This window comes from Mustela nigripes, chromosome 8, assembly GCF_022355385.1.
Source record: "Mustela nigripes isolate SB6536 chromosome 8, MUSNIG.SB6536, whole genome shotgun sequence".
NCBI classification, from domain to species: domain Eukaryota; kingdom Metazoa; phylum Chordata; class Mammalia; order Carnivora; family Mustelidae; genus Mustela; species Mustela nigripes.
Genome location: NC_081564.1, coordinates 13,594,280 through 13,622,128, shown reverse-complemented (window position 1 = coordinate 13,622,128; position 27,849 = coordinate 13,594,280). Strand labels below are relative to the sequence as shown.

Below are 27,849 nucleotides of genomic sequence, written 5' to 3'. Positions count from 1 at the left end.
TTCCCATGCCTGGATTAAGTGCCCTCCTCCTAGGACTGGAAGGGAGCCTCAGACTGCCCTGGGCTCGAGGGCTGAGATGTCAAAAGGTTATTATGCCAAGGAAAACGGGGCTGTTGTTTCTAGATGGAGTGGCTCCAGTGCCAAAGATGCCTGTCCCCCAGGTGGGCTGGGAGGGTCAAGCCGGCACCCAGCCCCGACACTCTGTCCGTCCTTCCATAGTTGACTGAGCCCTTCTTTCAGCCTGTCTGTATATTTAATCCACGTGTACCAGGCTCTGATCTAGTTTCCTTCTAGTGCTTTGGGCAGGGACGCTCCGAACAATTGCCATTTGAAGCTGGATAGTTCTTGTGCCGGGGCTATCGTTCGTACTGTAGGATGCTCTGTAACATCCCTGACATCCATCCTTTAGATGCCAATAACACCATCCCAGACCCCTTCCCTGAGCATGAACCCCCCAAAATGTCTCCAGATATTGCCAAATGTCCCCTGGGGCCAACATCCCCCTGCTGATGTCTCTCTGTCCAATGTCAGAGTTGGGCTAGTCTCATTCTTGGAGGGTCAACGTCTTTGCTCATCTTCAAGTTCTTAGGGGTGAAGTTTCTCTATATACCCCCTACCCCCCACCCCCTGGCAACACTTCTCACTGAGAAACCATGGCCCCGTTGTAGCTGAGGTCCCCTCTCTCTGTGGCCTCCCCTTCCACAGCCATCCTATCAGGACCAGACCCATCCCATCTCCAGCCCCTCAGTCCCACTTAAGGATGCTTTGGAGTGTGGACACCCTGTCTTGACCTTGGAATGTGATCCATTTCAAGGCCGTCTGCAAACCACAGACAGTGTGACAGGTCTCTGGAGGGCGCTTTGAGCATCAGGGAACTGAGAGAGGGAGATAATGTATTGTGTGAAATTCAGACCGAGGGTGCCTGGTGTCTTGGGTTTCTTAAAGCCGGGCCGGGGTCTCTCACAGCCAGCTCGCCTGGTCTGTCTCTGCTGAGCCCACTCAGGCAGTAAATTCCGAGGAGCGACTCTGTGTGGGGAACTTCTCAGCAGTCCTTTGTTCTATGGACAATTAACTTCCACTGAACATTAACTACCGGGCGACTGCATAATTAAAAAACATCACATTTCCACTGGGGGAGAATTTCAGCTCAAGTAACTCGGAATGGCTCTGATTTAAGATCCATAAACTCAGTTCGAGGCAATAAATATGTAGGTAATTGATGATATAGTGCGCGAGGAACTTAAGACCCATCCATCACACTTGGGCAAGCAAGGGCTGTGAACACGCTCTGAGAACAGGACAAGAGGAGGGGAATAAATGGCCAGAGGGACCTAGACAGCTCTGCCCTCCCCATAACTCACCGCTGTTCTCCATGGAGTCATGGCCTTGTTCCCTAAAGAGCCTCCTCCCTAGGTTTTGTCTTCTCAGGCCAGGGAGAAGCGCCTCTAGGCAAAGCTGCAAATGAGTATCTGAGTTGCAATTAAAGCCCCCTTTAGTTGCACACCTACTATGTGCCTGGCCCTTGCTTCATATCCATGGATGGTCCTTAGGGAAACTCCGCAAGATGGGTTTGATCACGTCCATTGTACAGAGGAGGAGGTCTGCAGAGGGGAAGACGAAGCATCAATCACAAGGGCAGAATCAGGATTTCAATTCAGGTCTGCCCCTGTAAATTAATTCCATTTTGTCCTTCTGCTTCTTAGGCAAAAGAGGGAGCTCGGGCCTCTGGGTGGCCTGCATTGTGGTCCACAAACGTGTCCTGTCATCCGTGTCTGGGTCCAGATGTCAAGCCCAACTTGTAGATTCCAGCCTGTGGTCTGCGTGTCCCCCACCCCTCCCTGCCCCACGCCTGTCACTGATACTGCTGTTTCTGTTGGTTTATTTCAACGTGAGACCATTTACAATTGAAATTGATGGAGCACAGGGCTGGCTGTTTTTCTCCCTTCACAGGGACATTTGTGGTGATGGCAGCGTGGGGCCTCTGTCTGTCAACTCTTGTTTTGTTCTCATTTAAGCCTGAGCCGGGCACAGTAAGCCAGCCTCTTCCAATTAGCATTTTCCTTCAGGTCAAGGAGACAGGTCCTGTATCTTTGTGGTCTGAGATGGCTCTGCATTGCTGTCCGAGACTCCAGGCTGCCTCTCCTCAGGGCTCCTCTCCCAGGAAGGGTACATAAGAGGACTCCCTCGCCGACTTTGCTAATGGGCTCCCTTCCTCATTATCTGAAGAGAGACCATGATGCTCACAGAGGAGGCTCCTCAGTTAAGGAGATCAAGGTTCAGATCCCAGAAGAACATTTTCCGTAGCTGAACCCCAACCTCAGTTTTGCAAGATGAGATAATTGGTACTTAACTCATAGGGCAGGCTGGTCACTTATTCATTCACTCATTCATTCATTCATTCATTCATTCAGGAAATCTCATGGAAGTGCCACGCTGCCCCTCATCGTGCTGGCAGCTGAGGATGCAGGAGAGAATGGAGGAGAGACATGGTTTATTACAGTCAGCGAGTGAACACATGTCAGACACTTAGGTCAGGGGATCCCCAGACTTGACGGCACATTGGTATTACCTGGAGATCTTTTAAAATTTTCAAAGCCAGGCCATACCCCAGCACAGTTAAATCAAAGATCAGCAAACGTCACAGCAGAGCCACATAATAAATATTTTAGGCTTTACAGGGCCTGTGTCTCTGTCATGGCTGCTCAGCTCTGCTCTTAGAGTACAAAGGCAGCCATAGACACTGGGTGTGGCTGTGTGCCAATAAAGCTTTATTTACAAAACAGACCAGGGGGCCAGATGCATGGCCTAGGGGTCAGGCTTTGCTGACCCCTGCACTAAGCCACAATGTGGGGGAGGAGCGCAGGCACTGGATGATTCCAGCATGTTGACAGTTTGGGATGTGGCTTGGGCAATGCCCGGTCCGGTCCGTGTTAGCCCTTAATAAAACTGTTTATTATTGTTGCAGCTCAGAGATACAGTTAGGGGTGGAAACGGGACAATAACCCTGGTCTCTAACTCCAGACCGCATTCTTTTGATCACTCTGCTTCTCTGTTTGAGGCTCTCAGAGCCTTGGTTTCTTCCTCTGTAAAATGGGATCAATATGAGACTTCCCCGACAGGGTTCCTAAGAGGACTGAATGTATAAATTGACTTACATGGCAAGTCTGCCCTGAGGAGGGACTGTATCAGTGGTTCCAATAGAGGCAGGAGTCAGGAGGAGCTGAAAATGGTCCAGGGGTCCCAACCCTGGCGCAACTGAGGAAACCCTGGGGCCCTGGACAGACAGGCATGTGGGGACAGGTTTGGGAGAGGAAGGGCTGGGCTCCAGTTTTGGGCAGATGGGCTCTGTTTGGTCCTCTGCCCTAGTTGAGGTCCCAACCCCGAGTCAGAGCTTGAGTGCTGGGGCAGAGTTAGGGTTCCTCGCTTCCCAGGACCCCTGACGGGCCAAGGCCCTGCAGGGCGTGAAGAAGTGAAGCCTTCATGCAGAGGGTTGGGTTGCTGGCTTATTTTTGCTGGAGTTAGCAAGGAAAACGTTCACCTCTCAGCTCTAAGCCAGACTCGGCATGGGACACTGGACGCATAAGGATGAATCACTAGCTGCTCTTACTCTCCAGGAACTCAAGGTCAAGGGTGATAGGGAGAACAGAGTCCTAAGCAGAGGTTCTCCGTGTGATGAGGCAGCTGGCCTGGAGGGATGAGCACAGGATGCTAAGATAGGGTCGTGGCAGGGGCGTTGACCCCCTGTGCATTCAGGGAGGGCTTCCTGGAGGAGCCACCCCCCTGAGCTGGGTCTTGGAAGAGGAATTGCACGAGTATTGGGGAAGGGATATGGCAGCATGTTCTAGAAAGAGAGAACAGCATCTTTGAAGGTGAGAGGTGGCAAATAGCAGATCCATGGTGTGACTGGGACTCGGGGAGGGCTGGGCGGGGGCTGGAGACAGGAATGGGACCGTGAGCAGTTTGGAGCCGGCATTGGGCCCTTACCTCTCTCCTGATTTCTTCCAGACGCATGGGGGCATTTTTGTTCTCTTTGGCCAAGATCAGCACATTCTTCCTCCCCATCTAACCTTTCTCTGTCACTTGAGTGGTAGATATGACCTATAACAAAGGTCCTAGAGACAACGATAGTGGACACACCAAGCCCACTCTCAGGATCATATTTAAGGAACCTGCATCCCTCCCCCGCCCCAACACACACACACACCCCAAACTCCTTATTGGTCATTTATTTCCCAAATAAACCAAGGTGGGTTCATTATCCTAATAAGATTCTTCTGGATTTCTAGATAAGATTTTATTTCCTTTTTGTATTTTAATTTTATTATCTTATCTAAACCACTTTTGACATTTTAAGATAACCCCCTCCCCCTTTCCACATCAGAGCAGAAAAAATAACAAGAGGAAATTCGAGGAGAGGGTTTGGAGTAGGGATAGGAGAAAGAAAAAAAAAAAAAAAACCAGATTTCCCCAGTACATCTTATTTTTTGAGGGAATATTGATCATTAATACCATGCCCCTCCCCCGCTCCAGTCTGTGGGGTAGTGGCTCATGGAATTCGAGGCCCATTGCCCCACTTTCCCTGTCATGCCCCCCCCATGAGCCCCCACTTCTTCCCACACGCACTCCCCCCATTGTTAACAACTTGGATTCTCCATCCATCATCCCCACTGGGAAGATAATTACTCGCGTGGCACCCGGGTCTCCCATTGTTTGGTTACGAGGTTAAAAATCCCTGATACACTTTAATAAATTCAGCAGCGAGCACATTATAAAATGTAATTAAATGCCTCAGCCATCCTCTCTTTCTTTATCGGCAGTGAAATTTAATTGAGGCCACCTGAGGGGGCTGAAATAAATCACAGGTGATGACTCCAGGATTCACATCCCTCTCCGGGAGATGGAGTGATGGCGTCACGGTCCACGCGCTCATTTGTGGGCAATTCAGGGGATCCTAGCTCAGTAGAGACCCACCAGGACCCAGACCCAAGATAGTGATGGCCTTTTTAAAGGGAGAGAATGATTTTAGTTTGTCCACTAGATCTCAAAGCTGCTTCCTCTTGGGCTTCAATAATTTTTACACTTGATCTTAGCCAAAAGGCTGAGAAGCAATGGTTTCAATACTTTTTTAAAAAAATTATAACTTGGGGTCAGGAAGAATGGGTGTAGAGAACTTTGGTTGGGTCTCCCTGTCGTGTCTTCCCCTCCTACCCTGTGTCTGCACTTTCCTGCCTCTTGGCCCCACATATCAGCCCTCCGTCTGCTATGCTGCCATTTGCTCAGTGCCCTGACTGCTCATCCGTCCTACAGAGGTAGGCTTCTACCTGGAGACACTCTTCAGGAGCCACTTTCTTGGTCTCTTCCCCTTGGCCATGAACAGCACCACTGCCCCTCCAACTGTAACTTACACATCCTCAAGGTCTTCTCTCTGCCTTGATAAAATGACAACTGAATAATCATATTAATGAGCTCAGTCAGGAGCAGCAAGAGGAGGGAGTTGATTTTCCTTCCCCTCTGCCTTCACCAGCTGACATGGATTTCAGCAGTGGCGGGCAATCAAAGACATACCTTCTTACGGATTCTTCTACCAGAAGACGGGGAGTGCGAGACTGTTGTGGGTTAGAATCTTAGCTGGATTGCATACTGTGCCTTGCTCCTCTCTTCTGTAGAATGGGCATTTTACATGTGACAGGGCTCACAGGGTGCTAGCAGGAGGTGAGCAGAGGGATGCCACCAAGCGGTCATGCCCATTTTGGCTTGGAGAGGGCAGGGCATCTGTCCAAGAATTCATACCACATAAGTGACAGAAATGGGTCTACAGTCCAGGCCTTCTGGCTTCAGAGAAAAAAATCGTTCTCAACGGATATGTATATCGAATAACCTTAAGGTATACATTAAATATCTTACAATTTTGTCAGGTACACCTCAATAAAACTGGTGGGGGAAAAGGCAGGGGGAATCTCTCGCCCAAGGAAATGAGTTACACAGCCCTAAATCAGAGGTTGACACACTTTTCCTGTAAAGGGCCGGGTAATAATAACTTTTGGCTTTGTGGGCCAAACCCTCTCTGTCTCAGTGACTTCTCTCTGCCCTCCTAGGAGGAAGCGTCACAGGTGATATGCAAATGAGTGGGTGTGGCGGAGGCTGATCAAGCTTTACCTAGAAAACTTGGTGTGGGCTGGATTGGCCTTGGGGGTTCTTGTGTGCCAAGCCAGGCATTCAGCCTTCCTCTTCGGAGAGCTTCATCCTGTTCTAACTGGTGTATGAATCCTAGAGACAATAGTAACAGTAATGCGTCCAGCACTTGGCTGAGTCCTTGTGCAGCTACATTAGTCCTGCTCCTCCTCGCAAGCCCGTGAGGGAGATCTGACTCCCTTTTCCTAGTAGTCAAAAAGGAGACCCAGAGAAGACCCAAGCCTCCTGGGGGAAGAAGTGGCAGAGCTGACGTCTGAACACAGGGTCTGCTCACTGCGGATTCCCACACTCTCTCCCTTACTCCAGTGGGCAAGCTGATGACCAGGAAGCCCTTCCCGTTCAGAAAGTAGTTTCCATTGTTTCCAAGGAAGTTCCACGTGCAGGACCTCCCTTACATGCCATACACATGTGGATCAGTGTGACCTTGATACTTCCGTGTCTGCAGTCCTCCTATTTCTAGACAGAGAGCTTTGCCATGCTCTTTATTTTGACTCAATGCCATGGGAATGCCTGATTCTCCTCTGAATGCTCTCTTCCATCAGGAGCAAACAGCACTGTCCTTGCTTACCTCTCACATCTCTAACTGATGTTAGGTCCCCCTCCCCCACCTGTTTCTTCCCCCAGGACAGGGGCACCTGGGTGGTGGTCTTATGTAGACACTGACGAGTGCCAGGTGGCTCCCGGGATGCGCCCATAGCCATTGAGGGCCCTATAGATAATGAAATTTGGATCTGGGGAAACGGCTTGTAGTTGTCTCAGCAAGAGAATGATGTCCAAATATGCAAAGAAACCCAATTTGGCTTTAAAGCACCACGGAAGTGTAACCTTTAGAGACAGCACATAATTAAAGAAACTTTTAGATCTGATCTATTTGAATTGGATATTAAAGCAAACAGCGTATTTGCTGCTATGTGAAGAAAATCGCGAGTGGCTTTAGCCAAGGACTGGTTGGCCCCTTGGATAAATCCGGGGGGATTTTAGCTGGCGAGTGGCCTGTGACCCCAAAAGAAAAGTTTTATGGTCAAAGTTTTATTAGTTTCTGGTATCTTTGAGCCCAAAGAATTTGTTACTTGATCTGAATGCAGCTCTGTTGTTAAGAACTCACTCCAGCTGTCATGCCCCTGGGCCAGAAGCTTAAGGGCAGCTTGGAACTTCCATTTTATTTGTGGTGTTTCTGAGGATGAGCTCTCGGGGTCTGACTGCCCTCGCTCAAGCCCCAGCTCTCCCAGCGAAGATGGAGTTATGGAGATTAAATGAAATAACACATCCAAAGCACTTAATCTAGTTCTGCCATGCAGTAGGTGCTCAATTAATGTTAGCTGTGATTATTAATAGTTTTCTGGGCTCAGAGGTCTTTATCTCCATGGAAACCTTCTATCCGAGAAGGTTGAGAGGCTCCGAGGTGGCAACAGAGAGCTGCCTGTGGTCTTTTCTAGCTCCAAGACTGAATCACTTAGACCGTAATTCTCACACCCGGCTCGGAAGGAGACAGGCTATCAGAAGATAGTGTGGTGCAGGGATGCAGGAAACCTGAGTTCAGTCCCAAAGTGCGCCAAATATCGCGTGGGACTTTGAACAATGAATGTTTTCATTTTCCTTACTTTTAAGCTAGGAATACAACCTCATAGGATTGTTTGGATTAAGTGAGAAGTGGCTCCAAGAGGCCTATCTCCGCTTGGGGTTCATACAGAGGGAGAAGACCAAGCATTGCTCCCGTGCCTGGTAGTGGACTGATTACTCTGGGGTGTGGATTTCTTACTTGGGCGCGGCAACTGGGATCATGACTCAAGCTCAAGTGGGAAAGCCCTGGGCTGGGAAAAGAATGGCTTTGTAAGGGTCAGGGCTGATGCTTTGGACCCCGCTGTGGGTGGGGAGTTAGAGGATAAGGGAGGAAGGATTGGGTGTGGGGGTGGAAATGGGGGCTCCTAGTTTTGTCCCAGCCTGACGGGCTGTTCTCTGCTTGGCCACCAGAGGGGGCTCTTCAATGAGTGAGCCCACCCCACCTTCACCCCCAGCATCTAGCCTCTGTTCTTTTATTTTATATTAATTAATTAATTAATTAATTTGATAGAGAGAGACAGCAAGGAAGGGAACACAAGCAAGGGGAGAGGGAGAAACAGGCCTCCCGCTGAGCAGGGAGCCTGATGCCGGTCTTGATCCCAGGATGACCCGAGCCAAAGGCAGCCACTTAACGACTGAGCCACCCAGACATCCCTAGCCTCTGTTCTGATATACTTGGGGGTTCCCATCGCCTTAAAACAAATCCCGAAGCCCGTGTTTTATTTCCCTTATGAAATCTATCACTGTCTGAAATTACCTTGGGTTTTTGTTTACTCACTATCTGACTCCAGGTTCAGAAAATTTAATTATCCTGTTCACCATACACCTAGCTCCTAAAACGGTAACCCAGCACAACAAAGGTGCCGTGTTGGTTTCCTACAGCTGCACTAACAAATTACCACAAACCCCAGTGACTTCAAAAACACCAGTTTATTACCTTACAGTTTGGGGGAATTAAATGTCCAAAGTTAGTCTCCCAGGGCCGAAGTCAGGGTATTTCGGTAGAGCTGGAAGCTCCAGGGGAGAATCCATTCTCTTGCCTGTTCTAGCTTCCATGGCTGTTGGCCCTCTCCATCCTCAAAGCCAGCAACTGTCACATCTTCTCCACTTACTCAGACCCTCCCGCCTCCCTCTTGATACCTAAGGACTCATGATTACTATGGACCCGCCTGGGTCATCCTTAATGCAATCACAACAGCAAAAATCTCTTCTGCCTGTTAGGTGACTTACCTACGGGTTTTAGGGATTAGGACTTCTTGGGGAGGGGTGTGGGCATGATTCTACTCATGAAAATATTGCTGGCTAACTGCAGGGGTGACGGCTGAAATGAACAGCGTAGCCTGACACCACCCGCCAGGCCTCCGACAGCTCTTCCCTGAGCATGTTAAGGGTCGATGTTCCTCGTGTCCTTCGCTCCTCCCAGGCAGGGACAGGAGGCAGGGACACTCCAGGATGGGTTGAACTCCATGTAGCTAGAGAGCCGCCTGGACTAGAAGCATCTGGTTTGTTCTGTCTGCGGTTCTAATCCCAACGCAGCCACTAGCTATGGGTGATGGCTTAGTACTTCTAAGCCTCAGTGTTCCTGTCTGTGAAATGGGGATGAAAGTGGCCATCATTTATTGAACCCAAGCTCTGGTGACCTGAATTAAAAACCCCAGTCCCGGCCTTTATTTGCTGTGTGACCTTGGGCCAATGGTGTAACTTCCTGACTTACCTCTTGGTAAGATGGAGCTAATCCTAACAGCAGCTGTGTTCCATGCATCATAGGCCGCAGGGGCTGGATTACATGAGGTCACGTCCAGAAAGGGCTTATTTGGCACTAGAGCTTGGCACACCATAGTACTCAACAAAAAGCAGATCTATCATTATTTTTCTCATTTCTTTTCTTCTTTTTCTTTGTCTTTGCCTTCACCATCTTTTTTTCTCATACTTTTTCTTTTCCTCTTCGTTTGCTTTATCATGCCCTATTTTTACCTGGTATCTCTGTGTTAAATGTTTTTAAATATTTTCTGCACACCAGGGGTGCCTGGTTGGCTCCGTCAATTAAATGTCTGCCTTCTGCTCAGGTCATGATCTTGGGGTCCTGGGATCGAGTCCCGCATTGGGCTCGCTACTCAGCAGAAAGCCTGCTTTTCCCTCTCCCACTCCCCCAGCTTGTGTTCCCTCTCTTGCTATGTCTCCCTCTATCAAATAAATAAATAAAATCTTTAAAAAGTACTTTCCACACACCTGACTTCTTTTGGCTTGAGTTCCTTCCTGCCAGGCCAGAGCCCAAGCTTCTCATTTCAAAGCTCTGTATAACATGAATGCTTTATTAATGCCGGTTCCTTGTGTCAGGGCTTCTGTCTGTCCGTCTGGCTCCCAAGGGGATTTCAAAGACTGAGGGTCCTGGTTTACCCCCTTTCTGTACAGAGGAACAGCTGAGAGACCATAGAGACTGACCTGTGGAAGGGGAGACGGACCCTCTTTCCCTCCACCGCTCCCTTTCTATGCACTGGAAATGAAAACATCTGAGAAGAGATTTCTATTATTCTACCCCTGGGACTGAAGGCACCAGGGACGCGCACAATTCTGTCTCCGTGTCTGCATGACTTGTTATCAGAAAATTAGAGTAGAAAAGAAGCTTTTGTTCAGCTATGGAGACATCTTAATAGGCGCTTTGATTGTTAAACAGAAGTTTCTGTATCAGTTTAATTGCTGTAAATGCTGTTTGCCTTCTCTGTTATGATAAGGCCTGGATTTTCATAGATTTCCACCACCCCCCCCCTTCCCTTTAAACAGTTTTCCTTTGCTTTTAGGCTCGAGTTGGCAAGTTTAATAAAATCCACACGGAGAAAGTAAAGCGAGGATCTCAAAGTTCAGGTCTGCACACCCACGTTCGAAGCCGCATGCTGGTTATTACCGCTTGAGACTAATGACGCTGTAACTGTGCGATGTAATTGACAGAATTCACCCCTTCAACCAGAAGGAAATGAAACCAAACGACTAAACTTAATTACTTCTACTTCTTGAGAAGGTGCTGTAATTGAGAATAACAGCATAACTGGGATATGAATCTGAAAGTGAGATGTGCTTATAATAAAAGAGGATTTGCTCTCTGCTGACTTGAGCCTCAGAAGTACCATGTTGGTTTCTTGGGGTTGGTGGCAGGGGATGCGAGGTGGTTAGGAAAGTGGAAAATATCTAGATCAGGGCTTCTCAGCCTTGGTGCTTTCAACATTTGGGGCTGGTTAATTCTTTGATGGAGGGGCTGGCCTGCACGTTATAGGATGTTGACCCGAATCCATGGCCTCCACCCACTGGGTGCCAATAACACCTCCTGACCCCACTGTGACAACCATTGCCCAATGTCCCTTGGGAGGCACAGGTTACCTTGGCTGAGAATACTGGTGAAGGGGCTTTTGCAAGACTTATAAGAAATGGCAGAATTACTCTGTGAGGTTCAACTGTGCCTCGCTGCATGACCTCTGGCACGCTACTGCGTCTCTGAGCCCTGAGTCTTGTCGGGAAGAACAAGCCCATTGACTGCACTGAGACATAGTTTCCAGGTCTACACTGCACAGCCTGATGCCTAACACATACCGAGCAATCAGTTAACTCGCGCTTCCATCATAATACACTTGGACTCCGCAAACATCTAAGAAGAACTTGCTTGGCTCCTGGTGATGCAACACTGAGGCTGGGGTCCCCATCCTTGCAGGAGGGGCACATATACACAGACTTGTTGGTTCTACCTTATTCTTCACCCATGGTGGACATGGCTGATCATTCTTTCCTGTTCTTGCCTGTTGGGCCTCAGTATCTTTCTCGACACACTTTTCTAGACAGCCACTACGAATGTCCCATGAGATGAAGCCCAGTCGGCACTCCTAGTTTTGCAGATTTCCCGTGAGGAGCCAGTGCATCAGAGCTAGCGAGCGCTTTCTCTCCGGCCCAGCTGTCCTATCTGCACCTGCCCTGGCGCTGGGGAAAGCATTTTAAGGAGTTAGAAAGTAGCATCCGTCTTCCGAAAACAGACTTAAGTCCCCAGAGGAGCTTGGAATGGAAAGAATGCTCCCTTTCACTTTTTTTAAAATCGTTTTTTCTTTCTTGTCCTTTTTGTTGCCCTCAGAAACTGAAACAACTGGCAAGATGGCTTGGATGGGGTGACATTTAGCTTTTGGTTAAACTGGAGGAAATTCCACTGGCTATGACTCTGATTGATACACCATACTGCTCCTCGAGTGGCTTTTCTCTGCCCTTTGGGCTTGGAAAATCATTAGCTCTCCCAGAAAGGGTCCCAGCTTTACAAGGGCAGAATTGGGGTTCCTGGAAACAGCTTTCAGATGGCTGTGAATGGTGTCCTTAGACAGAAGAGAGGAGGGAGTGGGTTGGAGGTTAAATGCTCTCTGATCGGTTCAGACATGACCAGCTTCCAGGGAACACACCACTCTGGAACAATGGCTGTGTAAAATGGGATAGGCATGTGTTAGCTCCGAAAACAGGGAGCTGGCTCCATCTATCTGGCCTGCGAAAGGAGAGCTGGTGTGTTGGTCAGCCACTCGCTTCCTCTCTGCCTAGCTGGTGCAGACTTCACACACAGTGCAGCTTCATTTCTGCTGCAGTTTCACACATCTCCTCGGGGCCTTCGAGGTCGAGGAGGAGGGATGTGAGGTGGAGCGTTAGTGGAAGTCCCCGGGATTTAGTTTAAGGCATGAAAAGAAAGACCAGATGGGGATAAGCATCCAGTCTGAAGTCCATGTGATTTATGGTTTCTTGCTCATTCCCATCCATCCATCAGTCTATCTATCCATCTTTTTATCCATCTGTACATATATCTACCCACCTTCCAATTCATCCACCCACCTACCCATCCATCACCCACCCACCTATCCCTCCATCATCCATCCATCCGACCATCCATCCATCCATCTGACCATCCATCCATCCATCCGACCATCCATCCTTCCATCCCTCCATCCATCCGACCATCCATCCATCCATCCACCCATTTACCATTCCGACCACCTTCCTACCCACCTATCCATCTAACTACTTACCTATCTTTCTACCTACCTATCCAACCACTTGTCCACCTGACTATCCAAATACTCATCCATCCACCCACCCACTTACCAATCCATGTATCCATCCATCCATTCATTCATCCAACTACCCACCTACCCATCCATCCATCTACCTGCTCATCTGACCGTCTACCCACCTCTCCAGACATTCATCCACCATCCCTTACCAATCCATTTACCCATCTGTCTATCCATACATCCACTCACTCTTGCATTCACTCCTCAACCCATCCACTTACTTTTTTTTTTTTTAAGAGAGAAGTGGGGAGAGGGGAAGAGAAAGAGGGAGAGAGAATCTTAAGCAGGCTCCACACCCAGCACGGAGCCTGAAACAGGGCTCACTCTACAACCCTGAGATCATGACATGAGCTGAAATCAAGAATCAGATGCTCAGATGCTTAACCAACTGAGGCACCCAGGTGGCTCTCCATCCACTTATTTTAGCATGAGTTTAAGTGGTACGTGGTTGGACATATTTTAAAGAATCAGTGACAATATACAGAAAGTGACATTAGTTTTCAATATAGAGCGTGCTTTTAAAATAAGTGTATTTAAACAAACAAAGAGGGTTACCTTAAGATAATAAGTAAATAATTTTATGGGCTTTACGGGACAGAACAAAAACAGGAAAAGTGGTGCATCCGTGCCTGACATTTGGAATCTACCATTTTAGAACTTTGCGCACATTTCTGCGTGTGCCCTCGAGTCTCTCAAATCTGGATTCACAGCTGCTGTGCATTCTCCAAGGTGTATGACCTTACACCAATGACTTCCTTGCTCCAAGCCTCAATGGTGTTGTCTGTAGGGTGGGGATGCTAACCTCCCCTTTCTTTGGGATTGTTTTGAGCATGTAATGAATGAAAGCATGTGAGTCACTTGCCACATACCTGGCACACACTAAGCACCCCATAAATGGAAGCAATGCTCATTTTTATTCTTGCCACAGCTGGCTTCTTTCACGGCACTCTCTAGCTGCCCTGCTCAGGGGATCTTGCTTCAGTCCAAGTAACACGTTACCCCAGTGTTCCATTTGGCTTCGGTTTGGTGAATGATGTTGGTGGTCACTGAAGGCGGCGAGCCTTCCTCTTCCTCCCAGGGCGCTGGAGCCCACCCCAACCTCTGACCCTCTGTGTAACAGGCTCTTCTTCTCCTCTCTCCTCTCCCTGCAGACACGCTGTCCGTGCCGCGCTGGTCCCCGCAGATCCCTCGCAGAGACCTCGGCAACTCCATCAAGCACAGGTAGGTTGGTTTCCTTTGGGCACGGGGGGCCACCTCCCAGCACAGTGAAGGCTGGGATCTTCGGCCGCCAGAGTGGGGAAAGACTGGGCAGACATTTTGCTCTGGCTCCTGTGTCGTCATGCCCCTCTCTCCTCTGCCAAGCGAAACCTCGTTGTGGCATCTTATTAACCTGGCCCTGGTAAAATCAGCAAGTAATGGTTAGAAAGCCCGAGCTTTGGAGTCCAACTTTCCTGTGTTTCAATCCCAGCTAGTAAAGCTTTGCAACCTTGAGGAAGTTACTTACCCTCTCTGAGGCTCAGTTCTCTCATCAGGTAATTCTGCCTACCCATAGGTGTGGTGAAGGTCAAATGAGATAATATATACCAAGTGCCAAGCAAAGGGCATATAATAATCACTCAGTAAATGGTACCATTGTCAAACAAGTGCCTTACATTCTTAATTTTGGGTCTCCCCTCCCAGAAGACAAGATTTCATACTGAACTCAGAGGTGCTCACTCTCTGTTGAGGTGTAGGTCCGTCCAGATCTCCAGCCCTATTGGGTCCGTGGCAATAACTTCCCCAGGGGTACGCTGTCCTTTCAGGAAGGAGACTTGTATCTACTAAACATCCCTTGTAAGAAGTTCATTAACTTTCCAGATTTAACTTTCTACATTTTATGTCGTTATCCTCACAGTCTCCCATAAGCTCAGTGGGGGTATGTAGCACAAGCGTGGTCATGTCCATTTGACAGGGAGACTGAGGCCCTGGACGACTAAGTGATGCGCCTACAAGCTAATTAAACTTCGCACTCGGTGTTCTTCGGTCACTGCTGCTCAGAGTTTTCTTTGTACCGAGGCCTCTGGGAAGTGGCCGAGGGACCTGTGCACTCATTCATGGATTTCTTGCGCTGGTATTTGTAGAGCATATCTGTGCCTGCGTAGCAGCACCGCGCAAGACCTAGGGCCTGCGCCCTTGTGGAGCTCGCGGTCCGGTGGAGGGTTAGAGGGCTAACAGACTGCGGTACCCGGGAGCGGGGCTACAAAGGTGGGGGCAGTATCGGGGGCAGACGGATCGCCATTGGGGGTGCGGGGCCAGGCGGAACGAGCACACTCTCCCGGAATGGCACCTTGTCAACAGTTTTTGAAAGAAACATGTTGACAGGATAGTTGTTAAGACTAAATGAGGAAACGGTGGAGGAAGCCGTGAGAAATACGTGATAGACTCGTCCACGGTCAGGCGGGAGATGCAGCGAGAAAGGCAGCAAAGAGAACGGCCCTGGCTGTTTGCTTCCCCACTGCCCCGGGCACAACTGCTCCTCTGGGTTGGCCACACCCCTGGCTCAGCTCCACCCCTCGGTTGGTCCCACCTCTGGGTTGGCCACACCCCTGGCTCAGCTCCACCCCTGGATTGGTCCCGTCCCAACTCAGCTCCATCCCTGGATAGGCCACCCCCGACTCAGCTCCACCCCTGGGTAGGCCACACCCCGTCTTAGCTCCACCCCTAAGTCCGCCACACCCTTGGCTCAGCTCCACCTCTAGTTTGAACCCATCTCTGGCTCAGATCCGCAGTGGGTTCAGTAGACCCCTGCTTAGCTTCATCCCGTATTGGCCGCACCCCTGGCCGGGCTTCACCCCTGGACTGACCCTCCCCCTAGCGCAGCCTCTCCCTCTTGCTCGGCCTCATCCCGCGGCTCTCCTCCCGCGGCTCTAGCGACTAGAGTGTTTTAGATCTGGTTCTACCTCGTCCTCAGATCCTGATTCCCAGAGGCAGAGTCATGATCTTGGGCATTAGAAAGGTCTTCTTGGAGGAGCCGGGATTTGGGATGCCCTGTTATTCTTTTGTCTCACCCTGTATTTCTCCCCGGGCTCCATGCTAGGAGGAAGAGACCTAGACTCACCCCAGCCTTGGTGAAGAAATGAAATTAATATCCCATTCCCTCCACCGTCCTCAGAGCCACCCCAGCCGGAGTTCAGGAGGAGAGAGAGCTGATCCCAGAGATGGGAGAGGACTGGAAAAGAAAGAGAACTCTAGGCTCCAAGGCTCGTGCTGCCCGCCCGCAGTCCCCACACAGTGGGCTGGTTGCAGGGTGGCGGGGGGGGGGGGGGGGGCACAAGCCTATTCTCTTCATCCCCAAGAGCTGCCAAATAGCACAAGGTAGGGCCTGCCAGACTTGCTGGCCCCATGGAAGAGACAGAAAAAGACTGGACCACCCCCCAGTCCAGAACTGGAGAGGAAATTTCCTCAGTCACAAGAGTCCCCATTCCAAATATTACTATTTGCTTCAATACACAGGCTTTGGGCTGCGGCTGGTCCCGCTCAGAGGGTGACTGACCCAAATCAAGCATGTTGGTACCGCAGAGGGATGCAGCCTTGCCCTCAAAGTTCTCAAAACACCGAGTTACATAATCATTTTTGATTTTCATTTTGACACTCAGAGGCAGAGGAGATTAGATACAACTCCTGCAGAAGGTGGCAAAAATTGAAAATGAAAATTAACTCTGACCCAGCAACCTTCAGCACTTTTCTGGGGCCAGCCCCGCTGCTGCCTGGTATCTCTTGAGGGAAGAAAGCACCCCAGTAGCAGCAAGAGCCCGGGAAGTTAATGTGATGCACTTCTGTTCCCGATGGTTCCCTCTCCCTAGCTGTCTGTCGGAGCCCTCCCAACTGCCTTGCGTTTGCCGCAAGGCAAGCGGTGGTGATTGGCGAGGAGGGTGAGCTCACCGCCTACAAGAGCTTTCACTTTGGGGACCCTCTTCTCAAGTTTGAGGCCTCAGCTCTTCTGGGGGTGGTAGGCCCCCATCAAAGTGTCCCAGATGATGTGACTGGCAGTGAGGGGGTGATGGGTGGGTTCCTGGGAGCCCCCACCTTGCTTTGTGGTTCTCTGAGGACAGCTCTAGCCCCATCCATCGCCCCATCCCAGTACTGAACTCGGCACATAGCCTGGCACCAGGCAAGACTTGTCACGAATGTCCAGGTAATAATGAAGTTACAGCCCAGTTGAGTGAGCCCTTACTACCTGCCAGGCAGTGGGAGGCCCTTGACATGCATGGCCCGTTGGGTCCCCACAGTCACCTGTGTGTGACATTGGCTATCATCCCTACTCTACAGACAGGGAGACCAAGTCTCCGGTGGTCTGGACAACCTGATGAAGTCACCCGTCTTAGAAGAAGCAAGACTAGAATCCGGGGCCTGTGTGCTTCTTGAAGCAGCTCATCCTTGTAGAGATTAGCCCGGTCACCACGACCTTGCCCTTGAATGTTTTCTGTCTCTCTTCCATAGGTTTTCCACCAAGTACTGGATGTCTCAGACGTGCACAGTCTGTGGGAAAGGAATGCTTTTCGGTCTCAAGTGTAAAAATTGCAAGTAAGTGGCTGCATCCAGAAATGTTTTCGTGGTGTCTGAGGTCCACGGGAGCCATGCTGGGCTTTGAAGTAACTTATAGAGGTTTGATTTCTTGGATCTCCGGAGGATCGCTTGCTCCATGTTTCAGAACCCTGTCTTAAGGGAACCTCTACCTTTGGGGAAGGGGTCAAGGGGGCAGTTGGAGGAAGCAGCAGAGCCATTGGATGATGTGGGAAATGTGGAAAACTGTTTGCCAAGGCACCGCCGTATTTGCACATTTGTAGCCTCTAAGATCGGGGGTTGGTCCACTTTTGGTCCAGTTGGCTGAATAGTAAACACGTTAGGGTCTGCAGACCCAACGACTCAACTCTGCCGCGTGGCAGAAGAGCCGCCACAGACAGTATGTCAACGAACGGGTGTGACACATTTATTTATTCCAGTAACACCTTATTTACAAATATATGCTACAGGCTGGCTTTGGCCCGTCACATGTAGTTTGTCAATTCCTGAGTTAGAGTTTGTGAAGTCCTTTCCTCCTTTGTTTTTCGTCCTCCGAGGAGGGTACCCTGATTCTCCATGTTTTACAGATGTGAAAGCCGAGTCTCAGCCAGGAGAAGCCCCCTGCCTGAGGTCACACAGTCCCGACCCCTAACTCCTCTCCCCTCCGTGGCATCATGTGGGTCTCGAGTTCTGGTCGGGAAGGCTCGACCTTGCAAAGCTCCCCCACTTGCACACACGTGCCAGCTTGTGGCTGGCAAAAGGCAGGAAAAGTGGCAGAAAAAATGTCCGACGTGGACTCTGTAGTCAGACTAAGATGGGTTCAAATCCTGGCTCTGTTCCTCTCTAACTGTGACCTTGGACAAGTCACCCCACATTTCTCTTCCACGTTTTGTGTGTGTGTGTGTGTGTTTTTTTTTTTTTTTTTTAATCTGCATGAAAAGAAGAATCCTTCTTCCTGCCTGATGTGGCAGTTAGCATCCAACAAATCAGGACTCAGGGACACAGCACAGTGCCAGGCTCAGAGCTCTGTCCTCTGTCAGAGGTCGGGAATGCCTTTCTGCCTGGCCTCCCTCGCTCCTGCCATAAGCGTGTGCAAAATACTTTTCTGGTCCAATTCCTGTAAGATTGTCAATAATATTTAACTATATCTGAGAACGCCACGTGAGAGTGCCTGTCTGCTTGATAGCAACGGTTCAATTGAAAAGGATGTAGGAATCTCTCTTTCCTTGTCCAGCCCAGGCTGGCCACACCCCTTGGGCTCCTTCTGGCCTCCGCACATCTCTGCCCCTTGGTGGAGGGGACAGCAGCGGTGCCGAGCGCTTACTCTCCCCCTGCCTGGGTGTCTCACCTGAGTAACAGAGGTAAGGCTGAGTTCCCTTCCTTCCCGGAGTTGGGGAGGATTCATTAGCCATAAGGGGCCATAAGCTCCCAGGCATAAGGTGCAGTGGGGAGCAAAAGTCCAGAACGACTGCCTTGGTGCCCACTAGACCCTGGCTCTCAGGTGAGGGAGCCCTCAGGATGGTGACCCTGGCCTTTCTGACTCTGAGAGGCTTGAGGCCAGGCCCTCGGGTGCACTGATACTCCCCACACACCAGCTGCCCCCGGGGGGCCTGTCTCATCCTTGCGTACTCACACCAGTCACACCGCGTTCTGAGGGAAGAGGCAGCTCTCACATCCTCACACCTGCGGACTGGAGGCTTTGATGTCGGGTAATTAGGTGACAGGGACGCAGCCAGGAGTCAGTGAGGCTGAACACTTCCTGAGCCGTTTTAATTTTCAGCCCGAGAGGCGGAACTCTGCTGCGGCCTTTGCTCTTGCTCCCCGTTCTAGAAGTAATGAACAAAGACTCAGACCCTGCTGGGGGTGGGGGGCGGGGAAGGTTGGAGGAGGGATCGGAACGTGGGGGAGAAGCACAGGCTTTGGAAGTAGCCAGAACTGAATGTGAGTCCCAGTCCCACTGCTGCATTCTCTGTATGAGCTTGAGCCGACAAATTATCCGTCATCTTGGGGTTCAGTTTTCCACTCTGCAAAGTGGGGGTGATGCTGGCCCCTTCCATGGGGCTGTGGGAAGGAGCCAGTGAAATGTTCTCACCCCATATGACCGTGGTCTGTCAAAGAACATTCTTCCTCACTCCACCTGGTGCAGAAATGGCTCCTGGGGTGTAAGAAGCAGAATTCAACCGAGGTTGGATTGCACTGTTGATCTCACCAATTTGCTCAGCTCTTAGAGAAGCTTCCAGAACGGTGGAAGCAGAGCCTGTAGTTGCTCCAAAGGTCCGGTATGCTTCCAGTTTTTTGACATTTGTGTAACTACAGCAATTTTGTGCTTGTCTAGCTGCAACAGAACTTGGGAAAGATGTACCTATAGAGAAATGAATTTCGGTAGAACCGAAGTGTGTGCGTAAAGAGCCATGATAGATGACAGTGCAGAGCAGTGGCACCAAGAACCAGGAAGCAGCTTTTTTGGGGGGGGGGGGGGTGTTCATTTGCTCAGCTCTTTATTGAGCACCTACTATAATCCAGGCACGGTTCTAGGCTGAAGGGAAATCACAGTAACTAAAACACACAAAAGCGCTGCCCTTGGGGAACGTACAATGCCAGGGGAGTGGAAGGACAGTCAACAAACCTACGAAATAGGTCATTCTTTATGTTCAGAGGATGCTAAGTGCAAAGGAGAACAAAGCAGGGAGGGGAGTAAGGATGGGCTGGGGGAAGGGCTAGGCTTTGAATTAAAGTGCCCAGGGGAGATCTCACACTCCAATGGGAACTTGGGAAAAGTAGTAGTCTGTGGCACAAGTCATTTCCTGTTGTCCTAAAGCATCCCAGAGGTGTGAGTTTCAATCTGCCCTGAAGACAGTGCCTCCCCCTACCCCCGCCCTGAAACCTAGAGCATTGGTGGTTCTGTTATTGCCAGAAACCTGCTGGGTGAAGGATTGGATTGGACCCATGTGTCTCCACGTGTGGTCCCTGGACCAGCAGCATCAGCATCACCTGGGAGCTGGTTAGAAATGCAGACACTCAGACCTTGCCCAGACCTGTGGTATCATTTTAAGATTATTCAAGTGATTCTTGTACACATTAAGGTTGGGGAAGCACTGCTCTGAGTGATCTCCAAATTCCTTGTAGAGCTGATTTTCTTTGTCTAGATCAGGGGTCTCAAACTCAAGTGGACATCAGAATCCCCTGGAGGGTTTGTTAAAACACAGATTCCTAGGCCTGCCCCAGAGTCTCCAATGTAGCAGGCCTGGGGTGGAGCCCCAGAATTTGCATTTCTGCTAAGTTCCCAGGTGACATTGGTGCTGCTGGTCCTGGGACCGCATTTTGAGAACCACTGCTCTACATAAAAGTAGCAATTTGACAAAATCAAACTTTATTCTCCAGCCTGACATTTCAGTAGGTGAGTTTTGCTTTTTGGGTTTTGTTGTTTTTTTGTTTGTTGGTGGTAGCGGCGGCTTTTTGTTTGTTTTTTGTTTTGTTTTGTTTTGGGTTTTTGTGTGTTTTTTGTTTGGTTGGTTGGTTTTTTTCTTGTTTTTGTTTTTGTTTTGTTTTTGTTTTTATAGATGGGTCAATCTTTGCTAACTATTTTTTAGGCTTCTATGTTATTTCATCTCTTGGCCTCATTCTGTAAACTTGAGTCTTGTTCATCATCATCTCATCCAGTAAGTATTTGTGTGATAAGCCAAAAGATAAGGCATGATTGGAATCCGGGGTTGTAGGTCACATGCATACACCTGTATTTGAATCCTGACTCCACTAACAGTCATGTGACCACTTCTGAGCCCCATTTCCTCTTCTGTCAAAAGAGGAAAATAATATCTCCCTCACTAGATTGTTAAAAAAAGAAAACAAACCACAAACACACAAAAAAACCCAAAAAGCCCCCCAAAACCCTAAGTGGGGTAAGTAAGGTAAAAAGCTCAGCCCCCGGTACCTGGTGTATTATAAGAACATCATACATGAAAGCAAATACTGTTACTAAATTTATGGATTAATTTTGGGGTACCCCCCCTACCCAGGAAGCCAGGATACTCGCGAATGTCTAACCCCCTCTCCTCCTCCTTCGGCTTAATGGCCACTTCCTCCGGAATTATCATCAGCTGTCTTGTTGGCGTTCTGAATAGAGAGATTAGCAAACTAATAGGAAATTATGCTCAGAAAGCAATTTGCAGTTATCTAAATTGAGGACTTTTCATCTAATAGGTTCATGAGCGCGGAATGGAGTTTCGTTCTAAGTGGTCGGATGTCAGCACAATCCCCGTATTGTCTGATGACTGTGGATTCAGCTGCAGGAAGATGCTGATGGGTTTCCCAGCTCTCATTCGTGCGTTATCTGCAGCTTTCCTCCTTCTCCAGGTCTTTCCACAGGTTTCTGCAGAACCGAGGTCTGGATCCTTGGAAACCTGGCCACTCCTATCTGCATTTCTTGCAGGAAAAGTGCTCGGTGGTGAATTCGGGTGGCTTGTGCTCTAGGAAACTTGAGTTTGAACCAAGCGTTTTGTTTGTTTGTTCGTTTGTTTTTTGTTTTTAACTGCAGGGACTGGGTATGGAAAGGAGGGGACATCTTTCAAAACTGTCATTGGAGAAGCATTTGAATTGTCTGTCTCCTGTGTGTGTTGTAACCCCTTTCCCCCCACTCTGTTTTTAGAGTGTGCTGTGGTTCTGGTTGGGTCAGCATTGTCAGAGACATGGCTGCTTAAAATTGTCCCACCTGAGCCCCTCCCAAGACTTCCTGGCCCAGATGCTGGAGATAGGGCCTAGAAACCTGCATTTTTAATAAGCCTCTCAGAGGGGTCAGATTTGCACTGCAGCCTAAGTGAGGAACAGGGGTCTAGAATTAGGGTGGGGGTGAACCAGTAGGTTAATTATTACTCCAGAGGGAGGATGGGGGTGGGAGATACCTGATGCGCATCAGGGGAGGCCCTCCCGGAGGCCTTTGAAGTCTTGAGGGAGGAGTGGGACTTAGCCAAGTGAAGCAGGGGGAAGGGTGTTCTGGGCAAGGACACAGCATGGGCAAAGCTTGGATCAGGACTCAGAAGAACTTGAGCATATTTTGCAGTTGCTTGTACCTGGCAGGGGGCTTGGTCCAGAGACCGCTGATTCTGCCAGCAGCTGCAGTACCGGGCCCTGCCACTCTGACTCGTGGGCGCTGTTACCTGGAGCCCCAGGCCTGGGTAGTAAGGACTGCTCACTCCCCCTCCAGCCCCATTCCTCGGGAGCTGGAGCTGTCATCTTGCTGGAGGGAGTCGCCCAAGGCCTTGGGGAGAACAGTGCTGTTGTCAGGGTGGCCTTTCCTTCTGACAGTCGAGTGCAAGGCAGAAGCCAGGGGTTCTGATGTTCTCCAAGTCACCTGCTCTCACAGTCCGAGACAGGAGGGGCTTGGGTGTCAGAATGCATTGTAGATGCTATGACTCATTTTTCTCGAAGACCATGAAGGAGTACTCACTCCTCTACTTTGAAGACAGGATGATGAAGTCAGTGACCACAGAGCACCGCCTTCCCCTACCCATGTATGTCTGGATGTATATCCAGGGACCTCATTTACCAGTGGCTGTGGACGCTACTAACATCTCAAACCTGAGCCCTCCACTGGAGGTTTGCTCTTGGGGAATTGCAGCTGCCTCACCCCGAGGTGCCTGTTGGGGGGGGGCGGGGATCCTCCCCCTCCCCCACTGGCTCAGAGCCAGGCACTCACTGGGGTAGGTATACAGTAGGCCAGCTAGCTTGCCTCAGGGCAGACACCCTCTGTGATCCAATTCATGGTCCAGAGCTCCAGACGGATCAAGCTGAGACCAGAGTCACTTGAAACCACATCTTAGCTTAGCTTCTCCCCCATTTCCTGTTCTGCTCCCCCTACAATGGAATCGGCCTCTCTTGGAGAACTTCCATCTATCGCTCAGGAGAACACCCATCTTAGGACCCGCATCTAGGGAACCCAGCGTTGTTGTCTTACCATAAAACGACAGCAGGATCCACACCCTGGAGCCAGAGGGAGCTGAGTTTGGGTCCTGGCTCTTCCACTTCCCAGCTGTGTGATTCTAGGGAAGTTTCTAAACCTCTCTGATGTAAAATGAGGCTGAACCACTCATGTGATGTGAATGCACCAATCACATTAATGGCTTGGGGATTCCCTCCAATCAGAATCTTTCAATAAATCATTCAGCATTTATTTAGTTGTAGAAACTGATTTTCTGTTAATGCAAGGTGGGAAGAGAAACCTACTCGCTAAATCCCCTCCGTGGGTTGATGTGAGGTTCAAGTTCTGGAAAATTCAGCACCTTCCCTTCTTTTCTGTAGTACTTGTTCCCCATTGGTCTTTTGGGATTTTCCAAACCATCCCACTTCTTGGGGGACATGTTCAAGCATTTACATCAGGGTTTCTCAACCTCAGCACTGTTGAAATTTGGGCCCAAATAATTCTTGGTCTGGGTGGCTGTCCTGGACTTTGCAGGATCCTGAGCAGCATGGCTGGCCTCCACTCACCAGAAGCCAGGAGCAACCCTGCAACACAAACACACACACACACACAGATACACACCCCATCCCTGTTGTGACAACCAGAAGTGTCCCCAGACTTTCCCAGATCTCCCCAGGGGGAGCAAAGTTACCCTTGGTGGAAAACAGCTGGTTTATGTAATGAATCAGTCACCGCCAACCAGTGTGACTGAGGCACACATCATTCAGTTCTGAAGTGTCAGCGTTAGAATACCATTACTGAAATATTCAACAGAGTGATCAAACATCTCGGTTTGCCTGGGATTTAGCACTGAAAGTCCCATGTCACAGAGGACCTAGGTGGGTCGGGGCAGAGCTCTGCAAATAAAGGCACTTCATGTGCTCCAAACTAGGTCACTGCCTGCTTCTGGAGGGGTGAGACCCATAAGTATTTTCTTGGAAAGGTCAAGAGTGAGCTTGGAAAACTGAGTTAAGCAGCACAGGATTTCCGATTTGTTCCATTGTTTGCATGCCCTTTCTGTACCTCCCCAGCAGCCCGGCTGGACATGCTTTCCACTTCTTTTTCTGTAAGCTGTCACTTTACTAATTTTTATTTAAAAGAGCCGTGCACTACTTTATCCAGTTTTGCTCCATTACTGGACCTAGTCACTTGGATTTTCCGCTCTTCTCAGTTCCTGTCTTGCCCTGTAGCATCTTCTAACCTGAGTTTTTGCCTCAAAACATAATGTTTGATCTGAAAACGTCCTGGCTTTGTACAGCGACTCCGGCCACAGGTGATGAGCTAGCTAAGAGGAAAAAGTAAGCCATGGTTGGTTTGAGCCACTGGCTGCACTAATTTTCCGAACCCTGGAAACACTGGGGAGGTGATCAGCACTGATGTCACAGCTGCTGCAAGGCTCCTGAAAGCCTCAGGAATTTGCTCGACACACAGGATATTGGCAGGATATAATTACGAGCTTGCGTTTCAGAGATCACCAGCTTAAAGCCCAGACTTACTTTTCCATTAATAGAAACATTTCTGTGTTTCGCAACGATCATAATGGGAATTCGTGTTCCCTTTTATGAGTTTTTACCTAGTACATGCAAAACTTTGCATCCAGTTACAGTTGTATGGGAAGGGGGATTGTGAGTCTACTGGTTGCCGAGGTGGGCATTGAATGGGATGATGATGGCGTCCATGGTAACATGTGTTGAGGGCGTACTAAATGCGGGACATTTTGCTGAACACTTTTATGCATGATCTCATGTAATCCTTGCAACAATCGTGGAAGGTAGGGTCTGTTCACCATCATTTTACAGATGAGGAAACGCTGGTCTTCAGGAGTAAAGCCAGAGTCTCCCAGTAGGTAGATCTGCTCATCAAACCACCTCTATGATTCGAGATCCCAGATTCTTAAGCATTTTGCAAAGGGCCTGTCACACAGTAGGCCAGCCACAAAGGCTAGCCCCGAGGCAGAATGTTCTCAACCAGATCCTGGACCGGAGCTGATCATCTTTTCATCCTCTTTCCCGCAGCTGGCTACCCTCTCCCCATCTCTTGAATTGAAAGATGGCCAACTGGTCTTTGTGTTTGGATGAGCACCTCTGGGGCCTGGGAGCCAAGAAGACTCTGGGGTCACTCTCTCCTCTCTTGGCAGAAGTTGCGAGATGAGAAGGGGGACATCTCCAACAGCTAATAAATGCACAGCTGTCCTGCACTATATCCTCCTATGGAGAAAAGTGCCGGGTTTTCTAATCATTGTTCATTATTTGGCTGACATTTCCAGTATGATTTATACATTAATATTCCCCTCCAACCTTGTTCATTTCTGTTGTGGTGGTTTTCCCTAACCCAGTCTTGGGCCAAAGAGCTCAGCCTCACTGAGTTGTCAGCAGGGAGGGGAAGAAGTGTTTTATCCTCCACTGAGGATATCCTCCACTGAGAGCATATGGGGGCATTTCTAGAAGCATCAACCCAAATGAGAGACCGCAAGGGAACCAGGATGAAACAAAACTGTTTGGTTGGGGTATTCAACAAAACAAGCCCCATGGGAAAGGGGGCAATGATTTGGTTTGGTGATTGTGCAGGAAGCCTTGAGGAACTCTTAATGCTGTGAGCTGGGAAAAAGAAAACAGAGGGAGGAAGTCAGAGAGATAATGAGTGAGCGATGCCCTTTAATTTTAGCTATCTGCTGCCAGAGGGGGGCTTTCCAAAATGCTGATCTAGCCTTCACCTCCCTGTTTAAAATCCTTCCTTGGTTCTCTCTTGCTCTCAGGGCAAATCCGGGCTCACGAGGCTAAATGGCATCCCTTGCTCATTGGTCCTTCCAGCCCTCTCACTGTGTCCCTCCTCACACCCAGACCTCTAGCTACATTGAGATGTCTACCCCTCGGGCGGGCCACATGCATATCAATCAGCACATCTTTGAACTGCCTTTTTTTGCTCCTGCCTGGATCTCTCTTGCGCACTTTGGCTATATTTGGATATACACATTTGGATATATAACTCGGATATAGCCGAATTTACGCACTTGCGCATTTATCCTTCGGTCTCAGCTCAGTTGCCACTTCCTACAGGAAGCCCTCCGGGACTTCTCTCAGGTCCAAAGTGCTACACCCTATCCTCTACTGTCATATTGTATCACATAACTAGGATGTGTTGGGCAGCATACCTGCCTGTCTCTCTGACAGACTTTAAACTGGTTGAGGGTAGGGCTCTGTCCGTGTTGTTCATTCTTTGTATGTCCAGAGCTAGCACATATGTACTTGGCACATAGAAAGCATTCAGTAAATATTGTTTGTGCCATAGACCTGCAAAGTTACTTCTGGAAAGAAAGGGGTTCTTGCCAACCCAAGGCCCCAAGAGCCAGGTCACATCCACTCAGAGGCAGCCGAGGAGAGGTGTTCATGCTTAAAATAGTGAGAGGTGGGTTCACATACCTGGTTGGTGAGCTCCATGCTAAATGTTTGCAAGAGAGATGATTGAAGAGAGAATTCTGTCCCTGTCTTATGACACATGGCCAGGACCTCACAGAGCCCCTGGCACAAAGAGGGAAGACAGTCATGTTCAGGAGCATGAATGAGTGAATGATTCTCACTCTGCCCTTTACTGTCTGTATGATCAGGCTGCTTATGGAGCCTCAGTCTTCCTAACTTTGAAATGGACGTGATGGTATCCACCCTTCATGGCACTGTTGTTCAGAGCAAACAGGTTATGTAAGAACACCTGGCCCGAGGTTGGGGGCTGGGTTGTTAAAACACACCACTGGCCCTCAGGAAGGAAAGACTGTGTCCTGCTCAGAGGGATTGCGAAGCAAGCTGGTATGCACCAGAGAAAGGCGGGTTGGGCTGCTTGGAGCCAGCTTCTCCTAAATTGATTACAGTAGCTCAGTGAACCATTGAAATGGATGAAGGACTGTGTTCACAGGCAGGAGTCTAGCCCACCTCTTCAGGGAAAACTAACATCCTGATCCCCGGGTCACACAGGCTCTGGGGTCACATCTGCCCCATAGGGCTGCTGGGGGACATGACATTAAGGAAACAACAAAACTGCTCATAAAGGGGACATATGTCCCCCACAGTTCCCCCGTGAGGTCCATGCAAGTCTGGTGTTCTTCTAGCCCAAACCCTGTCCTGTCCTCGCAACGGGGGTTGGGAGGGAGGGCAGCGAGAAGGGGACACCGACAGGGACACACCTGCATTTCATAAGCAGCAGGGGATATCATTTGTAAAAAAGCAGGAATCATTTCAAGAAGCCTTTTGACAGAGACGATTCAATGCCATACACCAGTGGCATGTGATGGCTTTCCCTTCTGCCTTTCCTTGCTCTGTCTGTCCTTCTCTGCCCTTCCCTGTCTGTAGTATTTATTTGGCATTTTTATGCACCAGGCACAGACCAGGCACTGAAAGGGGAACAGGAACGGCCCCTACAAAATGAGGAAGACCCAGATCTTGCCCTCCAGATAAAGGCACATATTTAACTTTCAGAGGGAGAGGATGTCTCATTTAGCCAGCAGCTCCTTTGGGGAACGAGATACTC

General features: G+C 49.5%; 1 protein-coding gene across 5 annotated transcripts in view; it reads left to right on the top strand.

Annotated features, from left to right (window-relative positions):
- Positions 1-27,849, top strand: part of KSR2 (kinase suppressor of ras 2) — a 403,625-nt gene that overhangs the window by 282,146 nt on the left and 93,630 nt on the right. For all 5 annotated transcript variants that reach the window (XM_059408527.1, XM_059408526.1, XM_059408528.1 and 2 more), the window contains 2 exons: positions 13,988-14,057; positions 17,316-17,399. In XM_059408527.1, coding sequence (XP_059264510.1) covers positions 13,988-14,057; positions 17,316-17,399 — 154 coding nt within the window. The remainder of the gene's footprint in view (positions 1-13,987; positions 14,058-17,315; positions 17,400-27,849) is intronic.